The sequence below is a fragment of the Somniosus microcephalus genome, chromosome 15 (genome assembly GCF_052327205.1).
Source record: "Somniosus microcephalus isolate GS21.2 chromosome 15, FLI_Smic_1.0, whole genome shotgun sequence".
NCBI lineage: Eukaryota > Metazoa > Chordata > Chondrichthyes > Squaliformes > Somniosidae > Somniosus > Somniosus microcephalus.
The window spans coordinates 120,595,895-120,619,788 of record NC_141001.1 but is presented as its reverse complement, the minus strand read 5'-3'; the positions used below and the strand labels follow the sequence as shown (position 1 = coordinate 120,619,788).

General features: G+C 55.6%; 1 protein-coding gene across 1 annotated transcript in view; it reads left to right on the top strand.

Moving 5' to 3' along the window:
- The window catches only part of LOC147107190 (F-actin-monooxygenase mical2-like), a 413,970-nt gene that overhangs the window by 324,947 nt on the left and 65,129 nt on the right, over positions 1–23,894 (top strand). The window contains exon 28 of the mRNA XM_086008370.1: positions 6,728–6,825. Within this exon, the coding sequence (XP_085864496.1) occupies positions 6,728–6,825 (98 nt within the window). The remainder of the gene's footprint in view (positions 1–6,727; positions 6,826–23,894) is intronic.

The window sequence follows — 23,894 nt, the reverse complement described above, 5'->3', positions numbered from 1 at the left end:
CTCAGTACTGCCCCTCCGACAGTGCAGTGCTCCCTCAGTACTGCCCCTCCGACAGTGCGGCGCTCCCTCAGTACTGCCCCTCTGACAGTGCAGCGCTCCCTCAGCACTGCCCCTCAGACAGTGCAGCGCTCCCTCATTACTGCCGCTCCAACAGTGCAGCACACCCTCAGTACTGCCCCTCCGACAGTGCAGCACTCCCTCAGCACTGCCCCTCGGACAGCGCAGCGCTCCCTCAGTCATACCCCTCCAACAGTGCAGAACTCCCCCAGTACTGCCACTCCGATGGTGCAGCACTGCCTCAGTACTGCCCCTCCAACAGTGCGGCGCTCCCTCAGTACTGCCCCTCCGACAGTGCGGCGCTCCCTCAGTACTTCCCGTCCAATGGTGCAGCGCTCCCTCAGTACTGCCCCTCCGTCAGTGCGGCACTCTCTCAGTACTGCCCCTCCGACAGTGCAGCTCTCCCTCAGTAATGCTCCTCCGACGGTGCAGCGCTTCCTCAGTAATGCTCCTCCGACAGTGCGGCGCTCCCTCAGTACTGCTCCTCCGACAGTGCAGCGCTCCCTTAGTACTGCCCCTCCGACAGTGCAGCACTCCCTCAGTAATGCCCCTCCGACAGTGCAGTGCCCCCTCAGTACTGCCCCTCCGATGGTGCAGCACTCCCTCAGTACTGCCCCTCCGACAGTGCAGCACTCCCTCAGTGATGTCCCTCCGACAGTGCGGCACTCCCTCAGTACTGCCCCTCCGGTGGTGCAGCGCTCCCTCAGTACTGCCCCTCCGACAGTGCAGCACTCCCTCAGTATTGCCCCTCTGCCAGTGCAGCACGCCCTCGGTATTGCCCCTCTGACGGTGCAGCGCTCCCTCAGTATTGCCCCTCTGACAGTGCAGCACTCTCTCAGTACTGCCCCTCCGACAGTGCAGCACTCCCTCAGTACTGCCCCTCCGACAGTGCAGAGCGCCCTCAGTACTGCCCCTCCGATGGTGCAGCACTCCCTCAGTACTGCCCCTCCGACAGCGTGGCGCTCCCTCAGTACTGCCCAGCTGACAGTGCAGTGCTCCCTCAGTAGTGACCCTCCGACAGTGCAGCACTCACTCAGTACTGCCCCTCCAACAGTGCAGCACTCCCTCAGTACTGCCCCTCTGACAGTGCAGCGCTCCCTCAGCACTGCCCCTCCGACAGTGCAGCACTCCCTCAGTATTGCCCCTCTGCCAGTGCAGCACTCCCTCAGTATTGCCCCTCTGACAGTGCAGCGCTCCCTCAGTACTGCCCCTCCGAAAGTGGGGCACTCCCTCAGTATTGCCCCTCTGACAGTGCAGCACTCTCTCAGTACTGCCCCTCCGACAGTGCAGCGCTCCCTCAGTACTGCCCTTCTGACAGTGCAGAGCGCCCTCAATACTGCCCCTCCGATGGTGCAGCACTCCCTCAGTACTGCCCCTCCGACAGTGCAGCGCTCCCTCAGTACTGCCCCTCCGACAGTGCAGTGCTCCTTCAGTACTGCCCCTCCGACAGTGCAGCACTCCCATAGTATTGCCCTTCTGCCAGTGCAGCACTCCCTCAGTACTGCCCCTCTGACACTGCAGAGCTCCCTCAGTACTGCCCCTCCGACAGTGCAGCACTCCCTCAGTATTGCCCCTCTGACAGTGCAGCACTCTCTCAGTACTGCCCCTCAGACAGTGCAGCGCTCCCTCAGTACTGCCGCTCCAACAGTGCAGCACACCCTCAGTACTGCCCCTCCGACAGTGCAGCACTCCCTCAGCACTGCCCCTCGGACAGTGCAGCGCTCCCTCAGTACTGCCCCTCCAACCGTGCGGCGCTCCCTCAGTACTGCCCCTCCGACAGTGCGGCGCTCCCTCAGTACTTCCCCTCCAATGGTGCAGCGCTCCCTCAGTACTGCCCCTCCGTCAGTGCGGCACTCTCTCAGTACTGCCCCTCCGACAGTGCAGCTCTCCCTCAGTAATGCTCCTCCGACGGTGCAGCGCTTCCTCAGTAATGCTCCTCCGACAGTGCAGCTCTCCCTCAGTAATGCTCCTCCGACGGTGCAGCGCTTCCTCAGTAATGCTCCTCCGACAGTGCGGCGCTCCCTCAGTACTGCTCCTCCGACAGTGCAGCGCTCCCTTAGTACTGCCCCTCCGACAGTGCAGCACTCCCTCAGTAATGCCCCTCCGACAGTGCAGTGCTCCCTCAGTACTGCCCCTCCGATGGTGCAGCACTCCCTCAGTACTGCCCCTCCGACAGTGCAGCACTCCCTCAGTGATGTCCCTCCGACAGTGCGGCACTCCCTCAGTACTGCCCCTCCGATGGTGCAGCGCTCCCTCAGTACTGCCCCTCCGACAGTGCAGCACTCCCTCAGTATTGCCCCTCTGCCAGTGCAGCACGCCCTCGGTATTGCCCCTCTGACGGTGCAGAGCTCCCTCAGTATTGCCCCTCTGACAGTGCAGCACTCTCTCAGTACTGCCCCTCCGACAGTGCAGCGCTCCCTCAGTACTGCCCCTCCGACAGTGCAGAGCGCCCTCAGTACTGCCCCTCCGATGGTGCAGCACTCCCTCAGTACTGCCCCTCCGACAGTGTGGCGCTCCCTCAGTACTGCCCAGCTGACAGTGCAGTGCTCCCTCAGTAGTGACCCTCCGACAGTGCAGCACTCACTCAGTACTGCCCCTCCAACAGTGCAGCACTCCCTCAGTACTGCCCCTCTGACAGTGCAGCGCTCCCTCAGCACTGCCCCTCCGACAGTGCAGCACTCCCTCAGTATTGCCCCTCTGCCAGTGCAGCACTCCCTCAGTATTGCCCCTCTGACAGTGCAGCGCTCCCTCAGTACTGCCCCTCCGAAAGTGGGGCACTCCCTCAGTATTGCCCCTCTGACAGTGCAGCACTCTCTCAGTACTGCCCCTCCGACAGTGCAGCGCTCCCTCAGTACTGCCCTTCTGACAGTGCAGAGCGCCCTCAATACTGCCCCTCCGATGGTGCAGCACTCCCTCAGGACTGCCCCTCCGACAGTGCAGCGCTCCCTCAGTACTGCCCCTCCGACAGTGCAGTGCTCCTTCAGTACTGCCCCTCCGACAGTGCAGCACTCCCATAGTATTGCCCTTCTGCCAGTGCAGCACTCCCTCAGTATTGCCCCTCTGACACTGCAGAGCTCCCTCAGTACTGCCCCTCCGACAGTGCAGCACTCCCTCAGTATTGCCCCTCTGACAGTGCAGCACTCTCTCAGTACTGCCCCTCAGACAGTGCAGCGCTCCCTCAGTACTGCCGCTCCAACAGTGCAGCACACCCTCAGTACTGCCCCTCCGACAGTGCAGCACTCCCTCAGCACTGCCCCTCGGACAGTGCAGCGCTCCCTCAGTACTGCCCCTCCAACCGTGCGGCGCTCCCTCAGTACTGCCCCTCCGACAGTGCGGCGCTCCCTCAGTACTTCCCCTCCAATGGTGCAGCGCTCCCTCAGTACTGCCCCTCCGTCAGTGCGGCACTCTCTCAGTACTGCCCCTCCGACAGTGCAGCTCTCCCTCAGTAATGCTCCTCCGACAGTGCGGCGCTCCCTCAGTACTGCCCCTCCGACAGTGCAGCACTCCCTCAGTAATGCTCCTCCGACAGTGCAGCGCTCCCTCAGTATTGCCCCTCCGACAGTGCAGCACTCCCTCAGTAATGCCCCTCCGACAGTGCAGTGCTCCCTCAGTACTGCCCCTCCGATGGTGCAGCACTCCCTCAGTACTGCCCCTCCGACAGTGCAGCACTCCCTCAGTAATGCCCCTCCGACAGTGCGGCACTCCCTCAGTACTGCCCCTCCGATGGTGCAGCGCTCCCTCAGTACTGCCCCTCCGACAGTGCAGCGCTCCCTCAGTACTGCCCCTCCGACAGTGCTGCGCTCCCTCAGTACTGCCCCTCCGACAGTCTGTTACGAGTTAATGTTGGTTTCAAAGCCCCTTATTGCCTTTAAAGTGTCTGTGCGCTGTAATTTAGTTGGTGACTGGAATTCACATGAACTTTTGTCACTGTATTCTTTTGGGCAATGGTTTGGTATAAACAAGAACAAGATGACAGGATGCAACATTTCAAAGATGTGAATTGTGAGGAAAGTTTCAGTTCCATTTTTAGAAAGAAATAAAGACTTGCATTTCTATAGCCCCTTTCACGACCAAGAGATGTCCCAAAATGCTTTACAGTGAACGAGGTATTTTTCAAAGTGTAGTCACTGTTGTAATTTAGCTGAATTTGCAAATGGGTCAGGTGGTAAATTGGCTGCTAAGTATCAAAATGAAGCGGTATGGACTCGGTAGGTCCCCGGCTCAGATCCCTTTCCACCCTTTAACAAACCGCCAGCTTTTTCCCTACGTTGGCTGGTCTCGGTGAAAGTTGAGATCCAGGACCCTGCAACCCTTGTCCAGGGAGGGTGCAGGGGAAAATATAACAATCGGACTTCCTGCTCCTGATTGCTACATAGATACTCCTGCTGCAGTGCGTGCGCGTGCATGGATATTGGGGTAAGGATAATCGCGATGCACCCCAAGGTCAAACAGCCCATCACCGCTCGCTGCCTGGACCCGCACACGAAAGGAATGGCCACTTGGATCTGGTGCCGGAAGGTGGCAACTTTCCATTCAACTGTGGCCCAACATGATTCATTGATTTCAGGATTAGAGAGGAGGGAACATAAGAAATAGGAGCAGGAGTCGGCCATTCGGCCCCTCGAGCCTGCTCCGCCATTCAATAAGATCATGGCTGATCATCAACCTCAACTCCACTTTCCTGCCCGATCTCCATACCCCTTGATTCCCCTAGAGTCCAAAGATCTGTCGATCTCAGCCTTGAATATACTCAACGAATCAATATCCACAGCCCCCTGGGGTAGAGAATTCCAAAGATTCACCACCCCGAGTGAAGAAATTCCTCCTCATTGCAGTCCTAAATGGCCGGCCCCTTATCCGGAGATTGTGACTCTCCAGCAAGGGGAAGCAGCCTCTCAGCATCTCCCCTGTCAAGCCCTCTAAGAATTTTATACGTTTCAATGAGATCACCTCTCATTCTTCTAAACTCCAGAGAGTATCGGCCCATTCTACACAATCTCTCCTCATAGGACAGCCCTCTCTCATCCCAGGAACCAATCTAGTGAACCTTTGTTGTGCTCCTCTCTAGCAAGTATATCCTTCCTTAGATAATGAGACGAAACCTGTGCACAGTACTCCAGGTGTGGTCTCACCAAAGCCCTAAATAATTGCGGCAAGACTTCCTTACTCTCATACTCCAACCCCCTTGCAATAAAAAGCTGTGAGGAGACAAGTACCAAAAAAGGAGAGAGCAAGTGTAATCATTTTCTCCACTGTTGTGCCTTAAGCTGCCTTGAGAGGGCAGTGGCACCTTTTGTGGCAGTGCTGCAGTAATGTTTGATTATTGCTTATCCAATTGATTAACTGATTACGGCTCCATCATTCTCTGTTTACAAATATATACATATAATACTCTAATTTTATCATGTAATATTACAGTCACTAGCTCGTAAAATAATAATGACTGGTTTTGTTTATCACAGAAATCACAGAAATCACAGAAACCTCACAGTACAGATAGAGGCCATTTCAGCCCATCGAGCCTGCACCGACACATATCCCACCCGATCCCCGTAACCCCACGTATTTAATCCCCCTAACACTAAGGGTCAATTTTTATCATGGCCAATCAACCTAACCCGCACATCTTTGGACTGTGGGAGGAAACCGGAGCACCCGGAGAAAACCCACGCAAACACGGGGAGAATGTGCAAACTCCACACAGACAGTCGCCCGAGGCCGGATTCGAAGCCGGGTCCCTGGCGCTGTGAGGCAACAGTGCTAACCACTATGCCACTTAAGCACTTCGAAGCCATGGATTGTACTTAGAATCATAAATTTACCGCACAGAAGGAGGCCATTCGGCCCATCGTGTCCGTGCCGGCCAACAAAGAGCTCTCCAGCCTAATCCCACTGTCCAGCTCTTGGTCCGTAGCCCTGTAGGTTACGGCACTTCAAGTGCACATCCAAGTACTGTTTAAATGTGATGAGGGATTCTGCCTCTACCACCCTTTCAGGCAGTGAGTTCCAGACCCCCACCACCCTCTGGGTGAAAAACACTCTCCTCCACTCCACCTCTAATCCTTCTACCAATTGCTTTAAATCTGTGGCCCCTGGTTATTGACCCGCGAGGCACTTCAGGCCATTGCTGAGAGATGTGATTAAGTTAGCGGGCCGCCAACATTCCAGATTGCCCTGGAGTCTCTAGGAATTAGAGATTAATCCTCAGATCACCGCTGGGCGCAGCACCCGGGGAGAAAAATCATTGGGGCAATAAAATAATTGTGTGTTTTTAAAAAAAAAATTTTTTGTACACTCCTTTATTCTAAAGAAAATTGGAGATGGGTTAAAAAGGCAGTTTGACTGACAGTCAAGAATTAGCCAATCAGGTAGCGATGTAGTTTGCTTGTCTTCTGGTTGGCTGGGAAGGCGGGGCTCTGCGAGGATGGCTGTGTCGGGCGACCAATGGCGGGAGTGCAGGGGCGGGGCAGCTGGAGGTCACGTGCTGACACCTCCAGCAATAGGTCCAAACCGGAGTTAGTGACTCCCCCAGATAAGGTGCTTTACAAATGTTTGTTTTATTCTTCGGTCGTCTTTCCAAAACAAAACAAACAAAAAAAAACCCAAAATGATAACTTCAAGCTTGACTGCTGTGAGTGAAAACCTTGACTGCTGTCTTTCCCCATTGAAGAGCTCCCTCTGCTACTGCGGAAGAAAGTCGAACCAGCGGCGAGAGAATCTGGCCTGAATGGAGCGAACCCCACTGAGGATAAAGACCATGTGGCTCAGGTATGGGCAGCCAGTCGTCACCGGCTGCCGCTTGTTTTGTGAGGTTGGTTCGTGATGGTTTAGGAAGCTGGTCATAAGAAAAAAGAACTTGTATTTCTACAGCACCTTTCACGACCTCAGGATGTCCCATAGAAGATCGGAGCAGGAGTAGGCCATTCGGCCCCTCGAGCCTGCTCCGCCATTCAATGCGATCATGGCTGATCATCCAAATTCAGTACCCTGTCCCTGCCTTCTCCCCATATCCCTTGATCCCTTTAGCCTTAAGAAATATATCTAACTCCTTCTTGAATATATTTAATGAATTGGCCTCTACTGCCTTCTGTGGTAGAGAATTCCACAGGTTCACCACTCTCTGGGTGAAGAAATTCCTCCTCATCTCAGTCCTAAATGGCTTACCCCTTATCCTTAGACTGTGACCCCTGGTTCTGGACTCCCCGACCATCGGGAACATCCTTCCTGCATCTAGTCTGTCTAGTCCTGTCCCAAAACGCTTTACAGCCAATGAAGTACTTTTTGGAGTGTAGTCACAGTTGTAATGTAGGAAACGCAGCAACCAATTTGCACACAGCAAGCTCCCACAAACAGCAATGAGATAAATGACCAGATAACCTGTTGGTTGAGCGATAAATATTGGCCAGGACACCGGGGAGAAATCCCCTGGCTCTTCTTCAAAATTGTGGCTGTGGGATCTTTTATATCCACCTGAGAGAGCAGTGTCAGCCTGGATTTTTGTGCTCAACTCTCTTGGAGTTGGACTTGAACCCACGACCTTCTGACCCAGAGGCGAGAGAGAGCGTGCTGCCCACTGAGCCACGGCAGACCCAGGAAAGTATCACTGCGGACAGTGTGGCCACTCCCAGGACTTGAAGCGGGGTTGTCATCAATTCCTTCCTGTGTGAGTCAATGGATTGAGGAGAGAGAGGGGAGGAGATTGCGAAATAAAAAGAAGACCACTATTGAAGGGCTCGGAGATGCAAGTATTAATATTTAAGGGCACAATGACATTCTGCTGATCTGTGGAGCTGAGATATTGCATACAGGGAGCTCTTATCAGTCTCCAGCACTGCTCCTGGACATGGGCACAAACAGATTGAGGCATTGTTAGCGGACAAAGCCAGCGTAATCTCTTAATTAGCACAGAATGTTCCTTTGTCTCATGGTCCTTGGAAACGAGGCATTGACTGGCACACTGTCGGCCGATTATGGAGGATCAGCAGATTTATACGCTCAGAGCTCGGCCGCAGAATAGGAATTTCATCAACAATTTGCTGACACTTTTCTCAATCGGCATGGGGAACCTACTGAAGGAATGGCGGGCAGTTCCGAAATTGGGACCGTTCTTCTTCCAAGATCTTTTTCTCCCCTTATGTCCTTAATTATTATTTCTTTTGATCAGCTGGGCGTCTGGGAATCTGTCACCATGGGGTGGGCAGGGGGGGGGGAGGGGCGGGGCGGGGGGGTGGCAACAGCAACAACTTGCATTTATATAGCGTCTTTAACATGGCAAAACGCCCCAAGGCGCTTCACAGGAGCGTATTCAGACAAACATTGACACCGAGCCACGTAAGGAGATATTAGGGCGGCTGACAGAGGCAGGTTTTAAGGAGCGTTTTAAAGGAGGGGAGAGAGGCGGAGAGGTTTAGGGAGGGAATTCCAGAGCTCAGGGCCCCGGCAGCTGAAGGCACGGCCGCCAATGGTTGAGCGATTAAAGTCAGGGATGCTCAAGAGGGCAGAATTAGAGGAGAGCAGATATCTCGGGGGATTGTGGGGCTGAAGGAGATTACAGAGATAGGGAGGGGCGAGGCCATGGAGGGATTTGAAAACAAGGATGAGAATTTTGAAATCGAGGCGTTGCTTAACCAGGAGCCAATGTAGGTCAGCGAGCACAGGGGGTGATGGGTGAACGGGACTGGGTGTGAGTTAGGACACGGGGCAGTGAGCACAGGGGGTGATGGGTGAACGGGACTGGGTGTGAGTTAGGACACGGGGCAGTGAGCACAGGGGGTGATGGGTGAACGGGACTGGGTGAGAGTTAGGACACGGGGCAGTGAGCACAGGGGGTGATGGGTGAACGGGACTGGGTGTGAGTTAGGACACGGGGCAGTGAGCACAGGGGGTGATGGGTGAACGGGACTGGGTGTGAGTTAGGACACGGGGCAGTGAGCACAGGGGGTGATGGGTGAACGGGACTGGGTGCGAGTTAGGACACGGGGCAGTGAGCACAGGGGGTGATGGGTGAACGGGACTGGGTGTGAGTTAGGACACGGGGCAGTGAGCACAGGGGGTGATGGGTGAACGGGACTGGGTGCGAGTTAGGACACGGACAGCCGAGTTTTGCATGACGTCAAGTTTATGTAGGGTGGAATGTGGGAGGCCAGCCAGGAGTGCGTTGGAACAGTCAAGCCTAGATGTAACAAAGGCCTGGATGAGGGTTTCAGCAGTGGATGAGCTGAGGCAGGGACAGAGACGGGCGATGTTACAGGTGGATTAGATTAAAATTGAAATCTCTTTCCTTCCCAAGAATCCGCTCTAGAGCTGGATTCACTGAGTTGACTCATAGAATCATCGAATCATAGAAAGTTACAGCACGGAAGGAGGCCATTTCGGCCCGTCGTGTCCGCGCCGGCCAACAAAGAGCTCTCCAGCCTAATCCCACTTCCCAGCTCTTGGTCCGTAGCCCTGCAGGTTACAGCATCCCAAGTGTGGTTAGGGTTCCTGCCTCTACCACCCTTTCAGGCAGTGAGTTCCAGACCCCCGACAACCCTCTGGGTGAAGAAATTTCCCCTCAGGTCCCCTCTAAACCTTCCACCAATTACTTTAAATCTGTGCCCCCTGGTTTTTGACCCCTCTGCTAAGGAAATAGGTCCTTTCTATCCACTTTACCTATGCCCCTCATAACTTTATACACCTCAATAAGGTCTCCCCTCAGCCTCCTCTGTTCCAAGTGATGTGCCTCAATAATCCCGAGACTCGATATTAGCAAAACAAAACAAGGCTTTTATTAACTTAGAAGATAACACGCAGTGGAGAGAGGTATCTTCCCTGGAGGTCTGCAGTACTGGCTGTGAGGCCAGACTGAGCTGGCTTACAAAGAGGCCAGGTATGGGCGGAGCCCTACACACAACACATTCCATACATTCCAATACACAATACAATGGTGAGGAGAAACCTGAAACCAACCACAGTCACAGGCAATACAATGGTAAGGGGGAACCTGAAACCAACCACAGTCACAGGCAGTGATGAATGGAATATTTCATCACATTCACCCCTTCTATAGATTTAGTCTGTTCGGGGGTTTGGTAGTCCTCTGCGACCGACGTGGCTGTTGTGGTGTCGCGGGTGTCGGCTGGGTGTCCCCGGTGGCCTCCTGGGTCTCTGCCGGGGGTGCCGCCAGGGCTGTTGAAGGGGTAGTTGGTGGGGGTGCCGTTGGTCGATGTTCTTCCGGGGGTGATGAAAGAGTAGTGGGTGGGTAAGAGTTGCTGTGGTCGTTGTTGCTGCTATTGCCGTGGTTGTTGTCGTTGCCGGCTGGGGCGACGTCTTTTATTGACACGGTGTCCTCCCTTCCGTCGGCGTGCCGGACATACGCGTATTGGGGGTTGGCATGGAGTAGGTGCACTGGCTCCACGAGAGGGTCCGTCTTATGGCCCCTCACATGCCTTCGCACGAATACCGGACCCGGGGTGGAGAGCCATGACGGCATGGATACGCCTGAGGTGGATTTCCGGGGGAAGCTAAACATTCGTTCATGAGGCGTGGCATTAGTGGCAGTACACAATAGCGACCGTATCGAATGGAGCACATCTGAGAGGACTTCCTGCCAGCGGGAGATAGGGAGGCCCTTGGTCCTTAGAGCTAGAGTGACTGCTTTCCATACTGTCCCGTTCTCTCGCTCCACTTGACCGTTACCCCGGGGGTTGTAGCTGGTGGTACGGCTCGTGGCAATACCCCTGGACAGCATGTACTGGCGTAGCTCTTCACTCATGAAGGACGCCCCCCTATCCGTGTGGATGTAGCTCGGCATACCGAACAGGCAGAACAGGCTGTTGAGGCATTTAATGACCGTGGCGCTGGTCATGTCTGGGCAGGGGAAGGCGAATGGGAACCGGGAGTATTCGTCCACAATGTTCAGGAAGTAAACATTGCGGTCGACGGACGGGAGGGGGCCCTTGAAATCTAAGCTGAGCCGCTCAAAGGGCCGTGTAGCTTTGATTAAGTGGGCTCTATCTGGGCGGTAGAACCGAGGCTTGCACTCAGCGCAAGTGCGGCAGTTCCTGGTCAGAGACCGAACTTCCTCAATCGAGTAGGGTAAGTTGCGGGACTTTATGAAGTGGAACAGCCGCGTGACCCCTGGGTGGCAGAGGTCGTTGTGGAGGGTCTGTAGCCGATCCCCGGTGGCACTGGCACACATCCCTCGTGAGAGGGCATCTGGGGATTCGTTAAGGGCCCCTGGCCGGTAAATGATGTCATACTCGAAGGTGGAGAGCTCGATCCGCCACCTAAGAATCTTATCATTTTTGATCTTCCCCCTCTGTTTATTATTGAACATAAACGCTACCGACCGCTGGTCGGTAAGTAGGGTGAAGCGTTTGCCGGCTAGGTAGTGGCGCCAGTGGCGCACTGCCTCCACGATGGCTTGGGCCTCCTTTTCCACGGAGGAGTGTCTGATCTCGGGCCCTTGGAGGGTCCTCGAGAAGAAAGCTACGGGCCGCCCCGCCTGGTTGAGGGTGGCCGCCAAGGCAAAGTCAGACGCATCACTTTCCACTTGAAATGGAGTGTTCTCGTCCACTGCCTGTAGCGTGGCCCGCTCAATATCCTGCTTAATGCTTTTGAAGGTGGCGTGGGCCTCAGCAGAGAGCGGAAAAGAGGATGCTTTCAAGAGGGGGCGGGCTTTGTCGGAGTAGTTGGGGACCCATTGGGAATAATAAGAAAATAACCCCAGGCACCTTTTCAGGGCTTTGGGAGTGTTGGGCAGGGGCAGCTCCCGTAGGGGGCGCAATCGGTCGGGGTCTGGTCCGATTTCCCCATTCTCCACCACGCTGCCTAGTATGCAGAGGCGCGTGGTGTTGAAAACGCACTTGTCCTCGTTCTAGGTGAGGTTGAGTTTTTGTGCGGTTTTCAGGAACCTCTCGAGGTTCAAGTCGTGATCCTGCTGGTTGTGACCGCAGATGGTGACGTTGTCGAGGTAGGGGAAGGTTGCCTGCAAGTGGTGGTCATCGACCATGCGATCCATCTCCCTCTGGAAGACCGAGACCCCATTCGTCACCCCAAAGGGGACTCTGAGGAATTGGTAGAGGCGTCCGTTCGCCTCGAAGGCGGTGTACGGGCGGTCCTCTGGTCTGATAGGGAACTGGTGGTACGCTGACTTGAGGTCGATGGTGGAGAACACCCGGTATTGGGCGATTTGGTTCACCATTTCTGATATGCGGGGTAGCGGGTAGGCGTCTAGTTGGGTGTACCCGTTGATCGTTTGGCTATAGTCGATCACCATCCGTTTCTTCTCGCTACCCCTTACCACCACCACTTGGGCGCGCCATGGGCTATTGCTGCATTCAATAATGCGCTCTTTCAGGAGCCTGTCTACCTCGGTTGCGATAAACCGCCTGTCCTCCCAGCTGTACCTCCTGCTTTTGGTCGCTATTGGCCGGCAGTTAGGGGTAAGGTTCGCGAATAGCGAAGGCGGCTTTACCTTCAGGGTAGCCAGGCCGCACACTGTGAGGGGCGGCTGGGACCCACCGTACTTGAGCGTGATGCTTTGGTGGTTGCACTGGAAATCCAGGCCCAAGATCACGCTCGCGCATAGATTCTTCATGATTAATACTTTAAAATTATCGTATACAGTCCCGTTAACGGACAATTGTACCATGCAGTAACCCAGAATGGTCGATGTCTGGGTTTTATCAGCCATAGAGATGGTACCCCGAGTAGGGACCACCTTTAGGGAGAGTTGTCGTGCCAGTTCTGGGTGGATAAAACTCTCCGTGCTTCCACTGTCAATTAAACATTTAACCCCGCACCCGTTTACCTCGATGTCCACCATTGATTTGGATAGCGGGTGGGGCCTGGTCTGGTCCACTGTGACCGATGCCACTGTAGGGCCCTGATCGAGACAAGATGGCGTCCGCGCTGTCTGCTCACAAGATGGCGGACCCCACGAGGTCGGGCAAGATGGCGTCCAAGATGGCCGCTCCCACGGCGCACACGCGGCGGTGGCGGGTTTTGGTTTTCCAGCGGGGTTCCCTCTGCACACCTTCCCAAAGTGCCCCTTCTTACCGCACTTAAAGCAGGTGGTGCCTTTCGCCGGGCACAGGTTTCTGGTGTGCTTTGGCTGCCCGCAGAAGTAGCAGTTGGGTCCCCGACGCGTCGCGGCTGTCGTAGGGCTTCTGGGGGGAGAGCGGGGCCCCGACGGTGTCGGGCTGCCGGGCAGGGAAGATGCCTTCCAAGATGGCGGCGCCCTTGGTGCACACGTGGCGGCGTGGACGGCGCGGGCTGAAGAGTAGGCGTCCGGGTTTCTCTGGGCCACATCCAGGGATCGCGCGGTGTCCGCAGCCTGTTTCAGGTCCAATCCCGTTTTTTCCAGCAGTCTTTGCCGGATGTAAGTGGAGCTGAGGCCTGTGATAAAGGCATCGCGAACAAGCTCGTCGGTGTACACTGCGGCTTTTACATCTCGGCACTTGCCGTCTTTGCCAAGCATTTTCAGGGTGCCTAGGAACTCCTCCACCGATTCCCCAGGTCGCTGTGCGCGAGTGGCGAGCAGATGCCTAGCATACACCTCATTCGTAGGCTGCTGGTAATGCGCCTTTAAGATGTCGCAGGCGGCCAGGTACGTGTCGGCGTCTTGGATGAGGGGGTAAACCCGGTGGCTTACCCAATTCCGCAGAATTCCGAGTTTCATACTCGCAGCGTCCGTAGCATCTTTGACGGCTGCGGAATTGTCCAGGAAGAATTCCATACACATAAACCAGTGTCCGAAGCGTGCTGATGCGTCCGGAGCATGCTGATCCAAATCCAAACGTTCGGGTTTCAGGAGTTGATCCATTGTGTTGAAAAATAAGTTAATAAAATTGATGTGCCTCAATAATCCCGAGACTCGATGTTAGCGAAACAAAACAAGGCTTTTATTAACTTAGAAGATAACACGCAGTGGAGAGAGGTATCTTCCCTGGAGGTCTGCAGTACTGGCTGTGAGGCCAGACTGAGCTGGCTTACATAGAGGCCAGGTATGGGCGGAGCCCTACACACAACACATTCCATACATTCCAATACACAATACAATGGTGAGGAGAAACCTGAAACCAACCACAGTCACAGGCAGTGATGAATGGAATATTTCATCACACCAAGGAAAACAGACCCAGCCTATCCAGTCTTTCCTCATAGCTAAGATTCTCTACTCCCGGCAACATCCTTGTAAATCTCCTCTGTACCCTCTCCAATGCAATCACATCTTTCCTGTAATGTGGTGACCAGAACTGTACACAGTACTCTAGCTGAGGCCTAACTAGTGTTTTATACAGTTCAAGCATAACCCCCCTGCTCTTATATTCTATGCCTCTCCGGAAGCTCTCACTGAAATCAACAGATCTCCCGGGGCATTGCTCACTGGGTCTGGGGCGTGGCTTTTGATGACTTGGCCTGTCCCTTTAAGGCCAGGTATCAACTGGTCCCTGTGCGTAAGTGCGCTAAACAGGCAAATCCAAATAATTTTTAATGCCTCGATTTTAAAATTCTTACCCTTGTTTTCAAATCCCTCCCTGACTTTGTAATCTCTTCCAGCTCCACAACCCCCTGAGATCTCTGCGCTCCTCTAATTCTGCCCTCTTGAGTATCTCCGATTTTAATCGCTCAACCATTGGTGGCCGTGCCTTCTGTTGTCTGGGCCCTAAGCTCTGGAATTCCCTCCCTAAACCTCTCTTTCCACCTTTAAGACGTTCCTTAAAACCTACCTCTTTGACCAAGCTTTTGGTCACCTGTCCTAATATCTCCTTATGGGGCTCGGTGTCAAATTTTGTCCGATAATCGCTCCCTGTGAAGTGCCTGGGGAGGTTTTACTACGTTAAAGATGCTGTGTAAATACAAGTTGTTGTCGGGGCAACTGACAGGATTGGTGGTTTTACTCCGCGCCCGATTTTACTCTGCATTGAAGTCAATGAAGAATAATATTGGGGCGGGAGGGGAATGGGGGTTTGTAAAACCAGCATTCCACCCGATCCCATGTATACCCGCTAGGTTAATAATACAGGTAGACTATCCTTTATCCGAACTTCCGAAAACCGAAAACCTCTAAAAACCGAAAGTTTTTTCGTTCAGCGTAAGTCGTGCGCACGACATGACCAGAGTGGCGCACGACTTACGCTGAGCAGGGTAGAGGGTCACTGAGTTCCCTCCTGGGTAGGAGATTGCAGGCCGAGCCGGGCAGTGTGAAGGAGGTACCGGGAGAGTGAACCCAACAATACAGCGGCCGGTCCGATATTCTTTTCTCCCCCCGACCCAACCCGACCTGAACCGAACCGCGGCCCGTCCGATATTCTTTTCTCCCGACCCGACCCCCGCCCCGACCCCCGGACCACCCCCCCCCGACCCCCGGACCCCCCCGCCGACCCCCCCCCGACCCCCGGACCCTCCCCCCCGACCCCCCGGACCCTCCCCCCCGACCCCCCGGACCCCTCCCCCCGGACCCTCCCCCTGACCCCCCGGACCCCCCCCCCGACCCCCGGACCCCCCCCGACCTGAACCGCGGCCAGCTTAGTAGGAGTCAGCCGATATCTGGCTTTCCAGAGAAGTAGGAAGGGGAATGAGACACGGAACAGTCGCAAGAGGTAGCCTGAAGTTTAAAAATTTATATTAAACACAAATTTCTCAGTCTTATAATACCTTCTGAAATCCGAAAAATTCCGAAAACCGGAACTCAGCTGGTCCCAAGGCTTTCGGATAAGGGATAGTGTACCTGTACCCCCCCAACACACCAGGATCACCAGTCTAGCATTATTCTACCACAATGAAAGATTTGTAAAGCGGAATTACAGATGGGAAATTGCAAGAAAACCCAAACAACTGAGTTACGGGAGATCTTTCCTTTCGGAGTTGCCGTACCTTTATCCTACTTGGGCACAAAATCCAGGCCGACATTCCCAGTGTAGTACTGAGGGAGTGCTGCACTGTCGGAGGTGCCGTCTTTCAGATGAGACATTAAACCGAGGCCCTGTCTGCTCTCTCAGGTGGGCGTAAAAGATCCCAGGGCACTATTTGGAAGAAGAGCAGGGGAGTTATCTTGGCCAATATTTATCCCTCAAACATCACTAAAAAAATAGATGATCTGGTCATTATCACATTGCTGGTTGTGGGAGCTTGCTGTGCGCCAATTGGCTGCACTTTTCCTACATTACAACAGTGACCACGCTTCAAAAAAGTACTTCATTGGCTGTAAAGCGTTTTGGGATGTGCTGAGGTCGTGCAAGTCGCTGTATAATTCTTTCTTTATGTGCATTGGCCAGGTGAAGGGGTAAGGATATCGATCCCCTGGGTCCAGGTGAAGGGGTAAGGATATCGATCCCCTGGGCCCGGGTGAAGGGGTAAGGATATCGATCCCCTGGGTCCAGGTGAAGGGGTAAGGAAATCGATCCCCTGGGTCCAGGTGAAGGGGTAAGGATATCGATCCCCTGGGCCCGGGTGAAGGGGTAAGGATATCGATCCCCTGGGTCCAGATGAAGGGGTAAGGATATCGATCCCCTGGGTCCGGGTGAAGGGGTAAGGATATCGATCCCCTGGGTCCGGGTGAAGGGGTAAGGATATCGATCCCCTGGGCCCAGGTGAAGGGGTAAGGATATCGATCCCCTGGGTCCAGATGAAGGGGTAAGGATATCGATCCCCTGGACCCAGGTGAAGGGGTAAGGATATCGATCCCCTGGGTCCGGGTGAAGGGGTAAGGATATCGATCCCCTGGGTCCGGGTGAAGGGGTAAGGATATCGATCCCCTGGGCCCAGGTGAAGGGGTAAGGATATCGATCCCCTGGGTCCAGGTGAAGGGGTAAGGATATCGATCCCCTGGGTCCAGGTGAAGGGGTAATGATATCGATCCCTTGGGTCCGGGTGAAGGGGTAAGGATATCGATCCCCTGGGGCCAGGTGAAGGGGTAATGATATCGATCCCCTGGGCCCAGGTGAAGGGGTAAGAATATCGATCCCCTGAGTCCAGGTGAAGGGGTAAGGATATCGATCCCCTGGGCCCAGGTGAAGGGGTAAGGATATCGATCCCCTGGGTCCGGGTGAAGGGGTAAGGATATCGATCCCCTGGGTCCGGGTGAAGGGGTAAGGATATCGATCCCCTGGGCCCAGGTGAAGGGGTAAGGATATCGATCCCCTGGGCCCGGGTGAAGGGGTAAGGATATCGATCCCCTGAGTCCAGGTGAAGGGGTAAGGATATCGATCCCCTGGGCCCGGGTGAAGGGGTAAGGATATCGATCCCCTGAGTCCGGATGAAGGGGTAAGGATATCGATCCCCTGGGCCCGGGTGAAGGGGTAAGGATATCGATCCCCTGGGTCCGGGTGAAGGGGTAAGGATATCGATCCCCTGGGTCCAGGTGAAGGGGTAAGGATATCGATCCCCTGGGCCCAGGTGAAGGGGTAAGGATATCGATCCCCTGAGTCCAGGTGAAGGGGTAAGGATATCGATCCCCTGGGTCCGGGTGAAGGGGTAAGGATATCGATCCCCTGGGTCCAGGTGAAGGGGTAAGGATATCGATCCCCTGGGCCCGGGTGAAGGGGTAAGGATATCGATCCCCTGGGCCCAGGTGAAGGGGTAAGGATATCGATCCCCTGGGTCCAGGTGAAGGGGTAAGGATATCGATCCCCTGGGCCCGGGTGAAGGGGTAAGGATATCGATCCCCTGGGCCCAGGTGAAGGGGTAAGGATATCGATCCCCTGGGTCCGGGTGAAGGGGTAAGGATATCGATCCCCTGGGCCCGGGTGAAGGGGTAAGGATATCGATCCCCTGGGCCCGGGTGAAGGGGTAATGATATCGATCCCCTGGGCCCAGGTGAAGGGGTAAGGATATCGATCCCCTGGGCCCAGGTGAAGGGGTAAGGATATCGATCCCCTGGGCCCAGGTGAAGGGGTAAGGATATCAATCCCCTGGGTCCGGGTGAAGGGGTAAGGATATCAATCCCCTGGGTCCGGGTGAAGGGGTAAGGATATCGATCCCCTGGGTCCGGGTGAAGGGGTAAGGATATCGATCCCCTGGGTCCGGGTGAAGGGGTAAGGATATCGATCCCCTGGGTCCGGGTGAAGGGGTAAGGATATCGATCCCCTGGGCCCGGGTGAAGGGGTAAGGATATCAATCCCCTGGGTCCGGGTGAAGGGGTAAGGATATCGATCCCCTGGGCCCGGGTGAAGGGGTAATGATATCGATCCCCTGGGTCCGGGTGAAGGGGTAAGGATATCGATCCCCTGGGCCCAGGTGAAGGGGTAAGGATATCGATCCCCTGGGCCCAGGTGAAGGGGTAAGGATATCGATCCCCTGAGTCCAGGTGAAGGGGTAAGGATATCGATCCCCTGGGCCCGGGTGAAGGGGTAAGGATATCGATCCCCTGAGTCCAGGTGAAGGGGTAAGGATATCGATCCCCTGGGTCCGGGTGAAGGGGTAAGGATATCGATCCCCTGGGCCCAGGTGAAGGGGTAAGGATATCGATCCCCTGGGCCCAGGTGAAGGGGTAAGGATATCGATCCCCTGAGTCCAGGTGAAGGGGTAAGGATATCGATCCCCTGGGTCTGGGTGAAGGGGTAAGGATATCGATCCCCTGGGCCCAGGTGAAGGGGTAAGGATATCGATCCCCTGAGTCCAGGTGAAGGGGTAAGGATATCGATCCCCTGGGCCCAGGTGAAGGGGTAAGGATATCGATCCCCTGAGTCCAGGTGAAGGGGTAAGGATATCGATCCCCTGGGTCCGGGTGAAGGGGTAAGGATATCGATCCCCTGGGTCCGGGTGAAGGGGTAAGGATATCGATCCCCTGGGTCTGGGTGAAGGGGTAAGGATATCGATCCCCTGGGCCCAGGTGAAGGGGTAAGGATATCGATCCCCTGGGCCCGGGTGAAGGGGTAAGGATATCGATCCCCTGAGTCCAGGTGAAGGGGTAAGGATATCGATCCCCTGGGCCCGGGTGAAGGGGTAAGGATATCGATCCCCTGGGTCCAGGTGAAGGGGTAAGGATATCGATCCCCTGGGCCCAGGTGAAGGGGTAAGGATATCGATCCCCTGGGTCCGGGTGAAGGGGTAAGGATATCGATCCCCTGGGTCCAGGTGAAGGGGTAAGGATATCGATCCCCTGGGTCCGGGTGAAGGGGTAAGGATATCGATCCCCTGGGTCCGGGTGAAGGGGTAAGGATATCGATCCCCTGGGCCCAGGTGAAGGGGTAAGGATATCGATCCCCTGGGCCCGGGTGAAGGGGTAAGGATATCGATCCCCTGAGTCCAGGTGAAGGGGTAAGGATATCGATCCCCTGGGCCCGGGTGAAGGGGTAAGGATATCGATCCCCTGGGTCTGGGTGAAGGGGTAAGGATATCGATCCCCTGGGCCCAGGTGAAGGGGTAAGGATATCGATCCCCTGGGCCCGGGTGAAGGGGTAAGGATATCGATCCCCTGAGTCCAGGTGAAGGGGTAAGGATATCGATCCCCTGGGCCCGGGTGAAGGGGTAAGGATATCGATCCCCTGGGTCCAGGTGAAGGGGTAAGGATATCGATCCCCTGGGCCCAGGTGAAGGGGTAAGGATATCGATCCCCTGGGCCCAGGTGAAGGGGTAAGGATATCGATCCCTTGGGTCCGGGTGAAGGGGTAAGGATATCGATCCCCTGGGCCCAGGTGAAGGGGTAAGGATATCGATCCCCTGGGCCCAGGTGAAGGGGTAAGGATATCGATCCCCTGGGCCCAGGTGAAGGGGTAAGGATATCGATCCCCTGGGCCCAGGTGAAGGGGTAAGGATATCGATCCCCTGAGTCCAGGTGAAGGGGTAAGGATATCGATCCCCTGGGTCTGGGTGAAGGGGTAAGGATATCGATCCCCTGGGCCCGGGTGAAGGGGTAAGGATATCGATCCCCTGGGTCGGGGTGAAGGGGTAAGGATATCAATCCCCTGGGTCGGGGTGAAGGGGTAAGGATATCGATCCCCTGGGCCCGGGTGAAGGGGTAAGGATATCGATCCCCTGGGCCCAGGTGAAGGGGTAAGGATATCGATCCCCTGGGCCCAGGTGAAGGGGTAAGGATATCGATCCCCTGGGCCCAGGTGAAGGGGTAAGGATATCGATCCCCTGGGCCCAGGTGAAGGGGTAAGGATATCGATCCCCTGGGCCCGGGTGAAGGGGTAAGGATATCGATCCCCTGGGTCGGGGTGAAGGGGTAAGGATATCAATCCCCTGGGTCCGGGTGAAGGGGTAAGGATATCAATCCCCTGGGTCCGGGTGAAGGGGTAAGGATATCGATCCCCTGGGCCCGGGTGAAGGGGTAAGGATATCGATCCCCTGGGCCCGGGTGAAGGGGTAAGGATATCAATCCCCTGGGTCCGGGTGAAGGGGTAAGGATATCAATCCCCTGGGTCCGGGTGAAGGGGTAAGGATATCGATCCCCTGGGTCCGGGTGAAGGGGTAAGGATATCAATCCCCTGGGTCCGGATGAAGGGGTAAGGATATCGATCCCCTGGGTCCGGGTGAAGGGGTAAGGATATCGATCCCCTGGACCCAGGTGAAGGGGTAAGGATATCGATCCCCTGGGTCCGGGTGAAGAGGTAAGGATATCGATCCCCTGGGTCGGGGTGAAGGGGTAAGGATATCGATCCCCTGGGTCCAGGTGAAGGGGTAAGGATATCGATCCCCTGGGTCCGGGTGAAGGGGTAAGGATATCGATCCCCTGGGTCCAGGTGAAGGGGTAAGGATATCGATCCCCTGGGTCCAGGTGAAGGGGTAAGGATATCGATCCCCTGGGTCCAGATGAAGGGGTAAGGATATCGATCCCCTGGGTCCGGGTGAAGGGGTAAGGATATCGATCCCCTGGGCCCAGGTGAAGGGGTAATGATATCGATCCCCTGGGCCCGGGTGAAGGGGTAAGGATATCGATCCCCTGGGCCCAGGTGAAGGGGTAAGGATATCGATCCCTTGGGTCCGGGTGAAGGGGTAAGGATATCGATCCCCTGGGTCCGGGTGAAGGGGTAAGGATATCGATCCCCTGGGTCCGGGTGAAGGGGTAAGGATATCGATCCCCTGGGTCCGGGTGAAGGGGTAAGGATATCGATCCCTTGGGTCCGGGTGAAGGGGTAAGGATATCGATCCCTTGGGTCCGGGTGAAGGGGTAAGGATATTGATCCCCTGGGTCCGGGTGAAGGGGTAAGGATATCGATCCCCTGGGCCCAGGTGAAGGGGTAAGGATATCGATCCCCTGGGCCCGGGTGAAGGGGTAAGGATATCGATCCCTTGGGTCCGGGTGAAGGGGTAAGGATATCGATCCCCTGGGCCCGGGTGAAGGGGTAAGGATATCAATCCCCTGGGTCCGGGTGAAGGGGTAAGGATATCAATCCCCTGGGTCCGGGTGAAGGGGTAAGGATATCGATCCCCTGGGTCCGGGTGAAGGGGTAAGGATATCGATCCCCTGGGCCCAGGTGAAGGGGTAAGGATATCGATCCCTTGGGTCCGGGTGAAGGGGTAAGGATATCGATCCCCTGGGTCCAGGTGAAGGGGTAAGGATATCGATCCCCTGGACCCAGGTGAAGGGGTAAGGATATCAATCCCCTGGGTCCAGGTGAAGGGGTAAGGATATCGATCCCCTGGGTCCGGGTGAAGGGGTAAGGATATCGATCCCCTGGGCCCAGGTGAAGGGGTAAGGATATCGATCCCCTGGGTCAGGGTGAAGGGGTAAGGATATCGATCCCCTGGGTCCAGGTGAAGGGGTAAGGATATCGATCCCCTGGGCCCAGGTGAAGGGGTAAGGATATCGATCCCCTGGGTCCAGGTGAAGGGGTAAGGATATCAATCCCCTGGGTCCGGGTGAAGGGGTAAGGATATCGATCCCCTGGGTCCAGGTGAAGGGGTAAGGATATCGATCCCCTGGGCCCGGGTGAAGGGGTAAGGATATCGATCCCCTGAGTCCAGGTGAAGGGGTAAGGATATCAATCCCCTGGGTCCGGGTGAAGGGGTAAGGATATCGATCCCCTGGGTCCAGGTGAAGGGGTAAGGATATCAATCCCCTGGGTCCGGGTGAAGGGGTAAGGATATCAATCCCCTGGGCCCGGGTGAAGGGGTAAGGATATCGATCCCCTGGACCCAGGTGAAGGGGTAAGGATATCGATCCCCTGGGTCCGGGTGAAGGGGTAAGGATATCAATCCCCTGGGTCCGGGTGAAGGGGTAAGGATATCGATCCCCTGAGTCCAGGTGAAGGGGTAAGGATATCGATCCCCTGAGTCCAGGTGAAGGGGTAAGGATATCGATCCCTTGGGCCCGGGTGAAGGGGTAAGGATATCGATCCCCTGGGTCCGGGTGAAGGGGTAAGGATATCGATCCCCTGGGTCCGGGTGAAGGGGTAAGGATATCAATCCCCTGGGTCCGGGTGAAGGGGTAAGGATATCGATCCCCTGGGTCCGGGTGAAGGGGTAATGATATCGATCCCCTGGGTCCAGGTGAAGGGGTAAGGATATCGATCCCCTGGGTCCGGGTGAAGGGGTAAGGATATCGATCCCCTGCGTCGGGGTGAAGGGGTAAGGATATCAGTCCCCTGGGTCCGGGTGAAGGGGTAAGGATATCGATCCCCTGCGTCGGGGTGAAGGGGTAAGGATATCGATCCCCTGCGTCGGGGTGAAGGGGTAAGGATATCGATCCCCTGAGTCCAGGTGAAGGGGTAAGGATATCGATCCCCTGGACCCAGGTGAAGGGGTAAGAATATCGATCCCCTGGGTCCAGGTGAAGGGGTAAGGATATCGATCCCCTGGGCCCAGGTGAAGGGGTAAGGATATCGATCCCCTGGGCCCAGGTGAAGGGGTAAGGATATCGATCCCCTGGGTCCGGGTGAAGGGGTAAGGATATCGATCCCCTGGGCCCGGGTTAAGGGGTAAGGATATCGATCCCCTGAGTCCAGTGAATACTTCCTTTTTATGAAATACTCTATGACCTTTGCCCCTGAACCTGCACCATATTATAGCACAGTATGAACAATTAATGCGCTTCTCTGAGCTTCCTCTCTTGGCTCATTCCATGTGTGTGCATGGGAGTGTGCGCGTGCTTGAATGCGCACCTGTCAGTATATATGGGCATGTGCGTGCACGTATGTGAGGACATGTGTGTTTGCATGCGAGTGTGTGCGCGTGTGTGTATGTATGTGCACGTGTGTGCGTGCGTAGGCGTGTGTGTGTGTGTGCACGTGTGTGCGTGCGTGGGCATGTGTGTGTGTGTGTGTGTGTGTGTGTGTGTGTATGTGTATGTATGTGCACGTGTGTGCGTGCGTGGGCATGTGTGTGTGTGTGTGTGTATGTATGTGCACGTGTGTGCGTGCGTGGGCATGTGTGTGCGTGACACTTACCAGCGACTAGTCACGTGAGCCTAGACAGCGGTTTCCAACAGGCTACATGACCGGGGTGGGGGGGGGGGTGGTCGGAAGGGAGGGGAGGGGAGGCCAGTGCTCTTCTCACTGGATGACCACACACATATCTACATTTCAGCACCAGTCAATGGACAGCAATCAGGAGCAGGCACCCTGGTCAATGTTTTCCACTCAGGGGTGCACTGTGCAAAATGAGTACCCCATTCTGCCAGCCTGGCTAACTCCGCACAGACACTCGTGATCTATAAAAATTTACCAGCTGCACCTTCGAGGGAGACTGGCTCTTTGTTCAGTACTCAAAGATGTTTTTACAGAGTGGGGGAAGAGCCGGGGGAGCGGGACTAATTGGAGAGCTCTTTCAAAGAGCTGGCACAGGCACGGTGGGCCGAATGGCCTCCTTCTGTTCTGTACGATTCTATGATTAGTTGAGTTTTACGCGCACCTATTATAAAACTGGAGATTCAGGCGTGCGCATTGGGAGAGGGTTCGAGAATCATA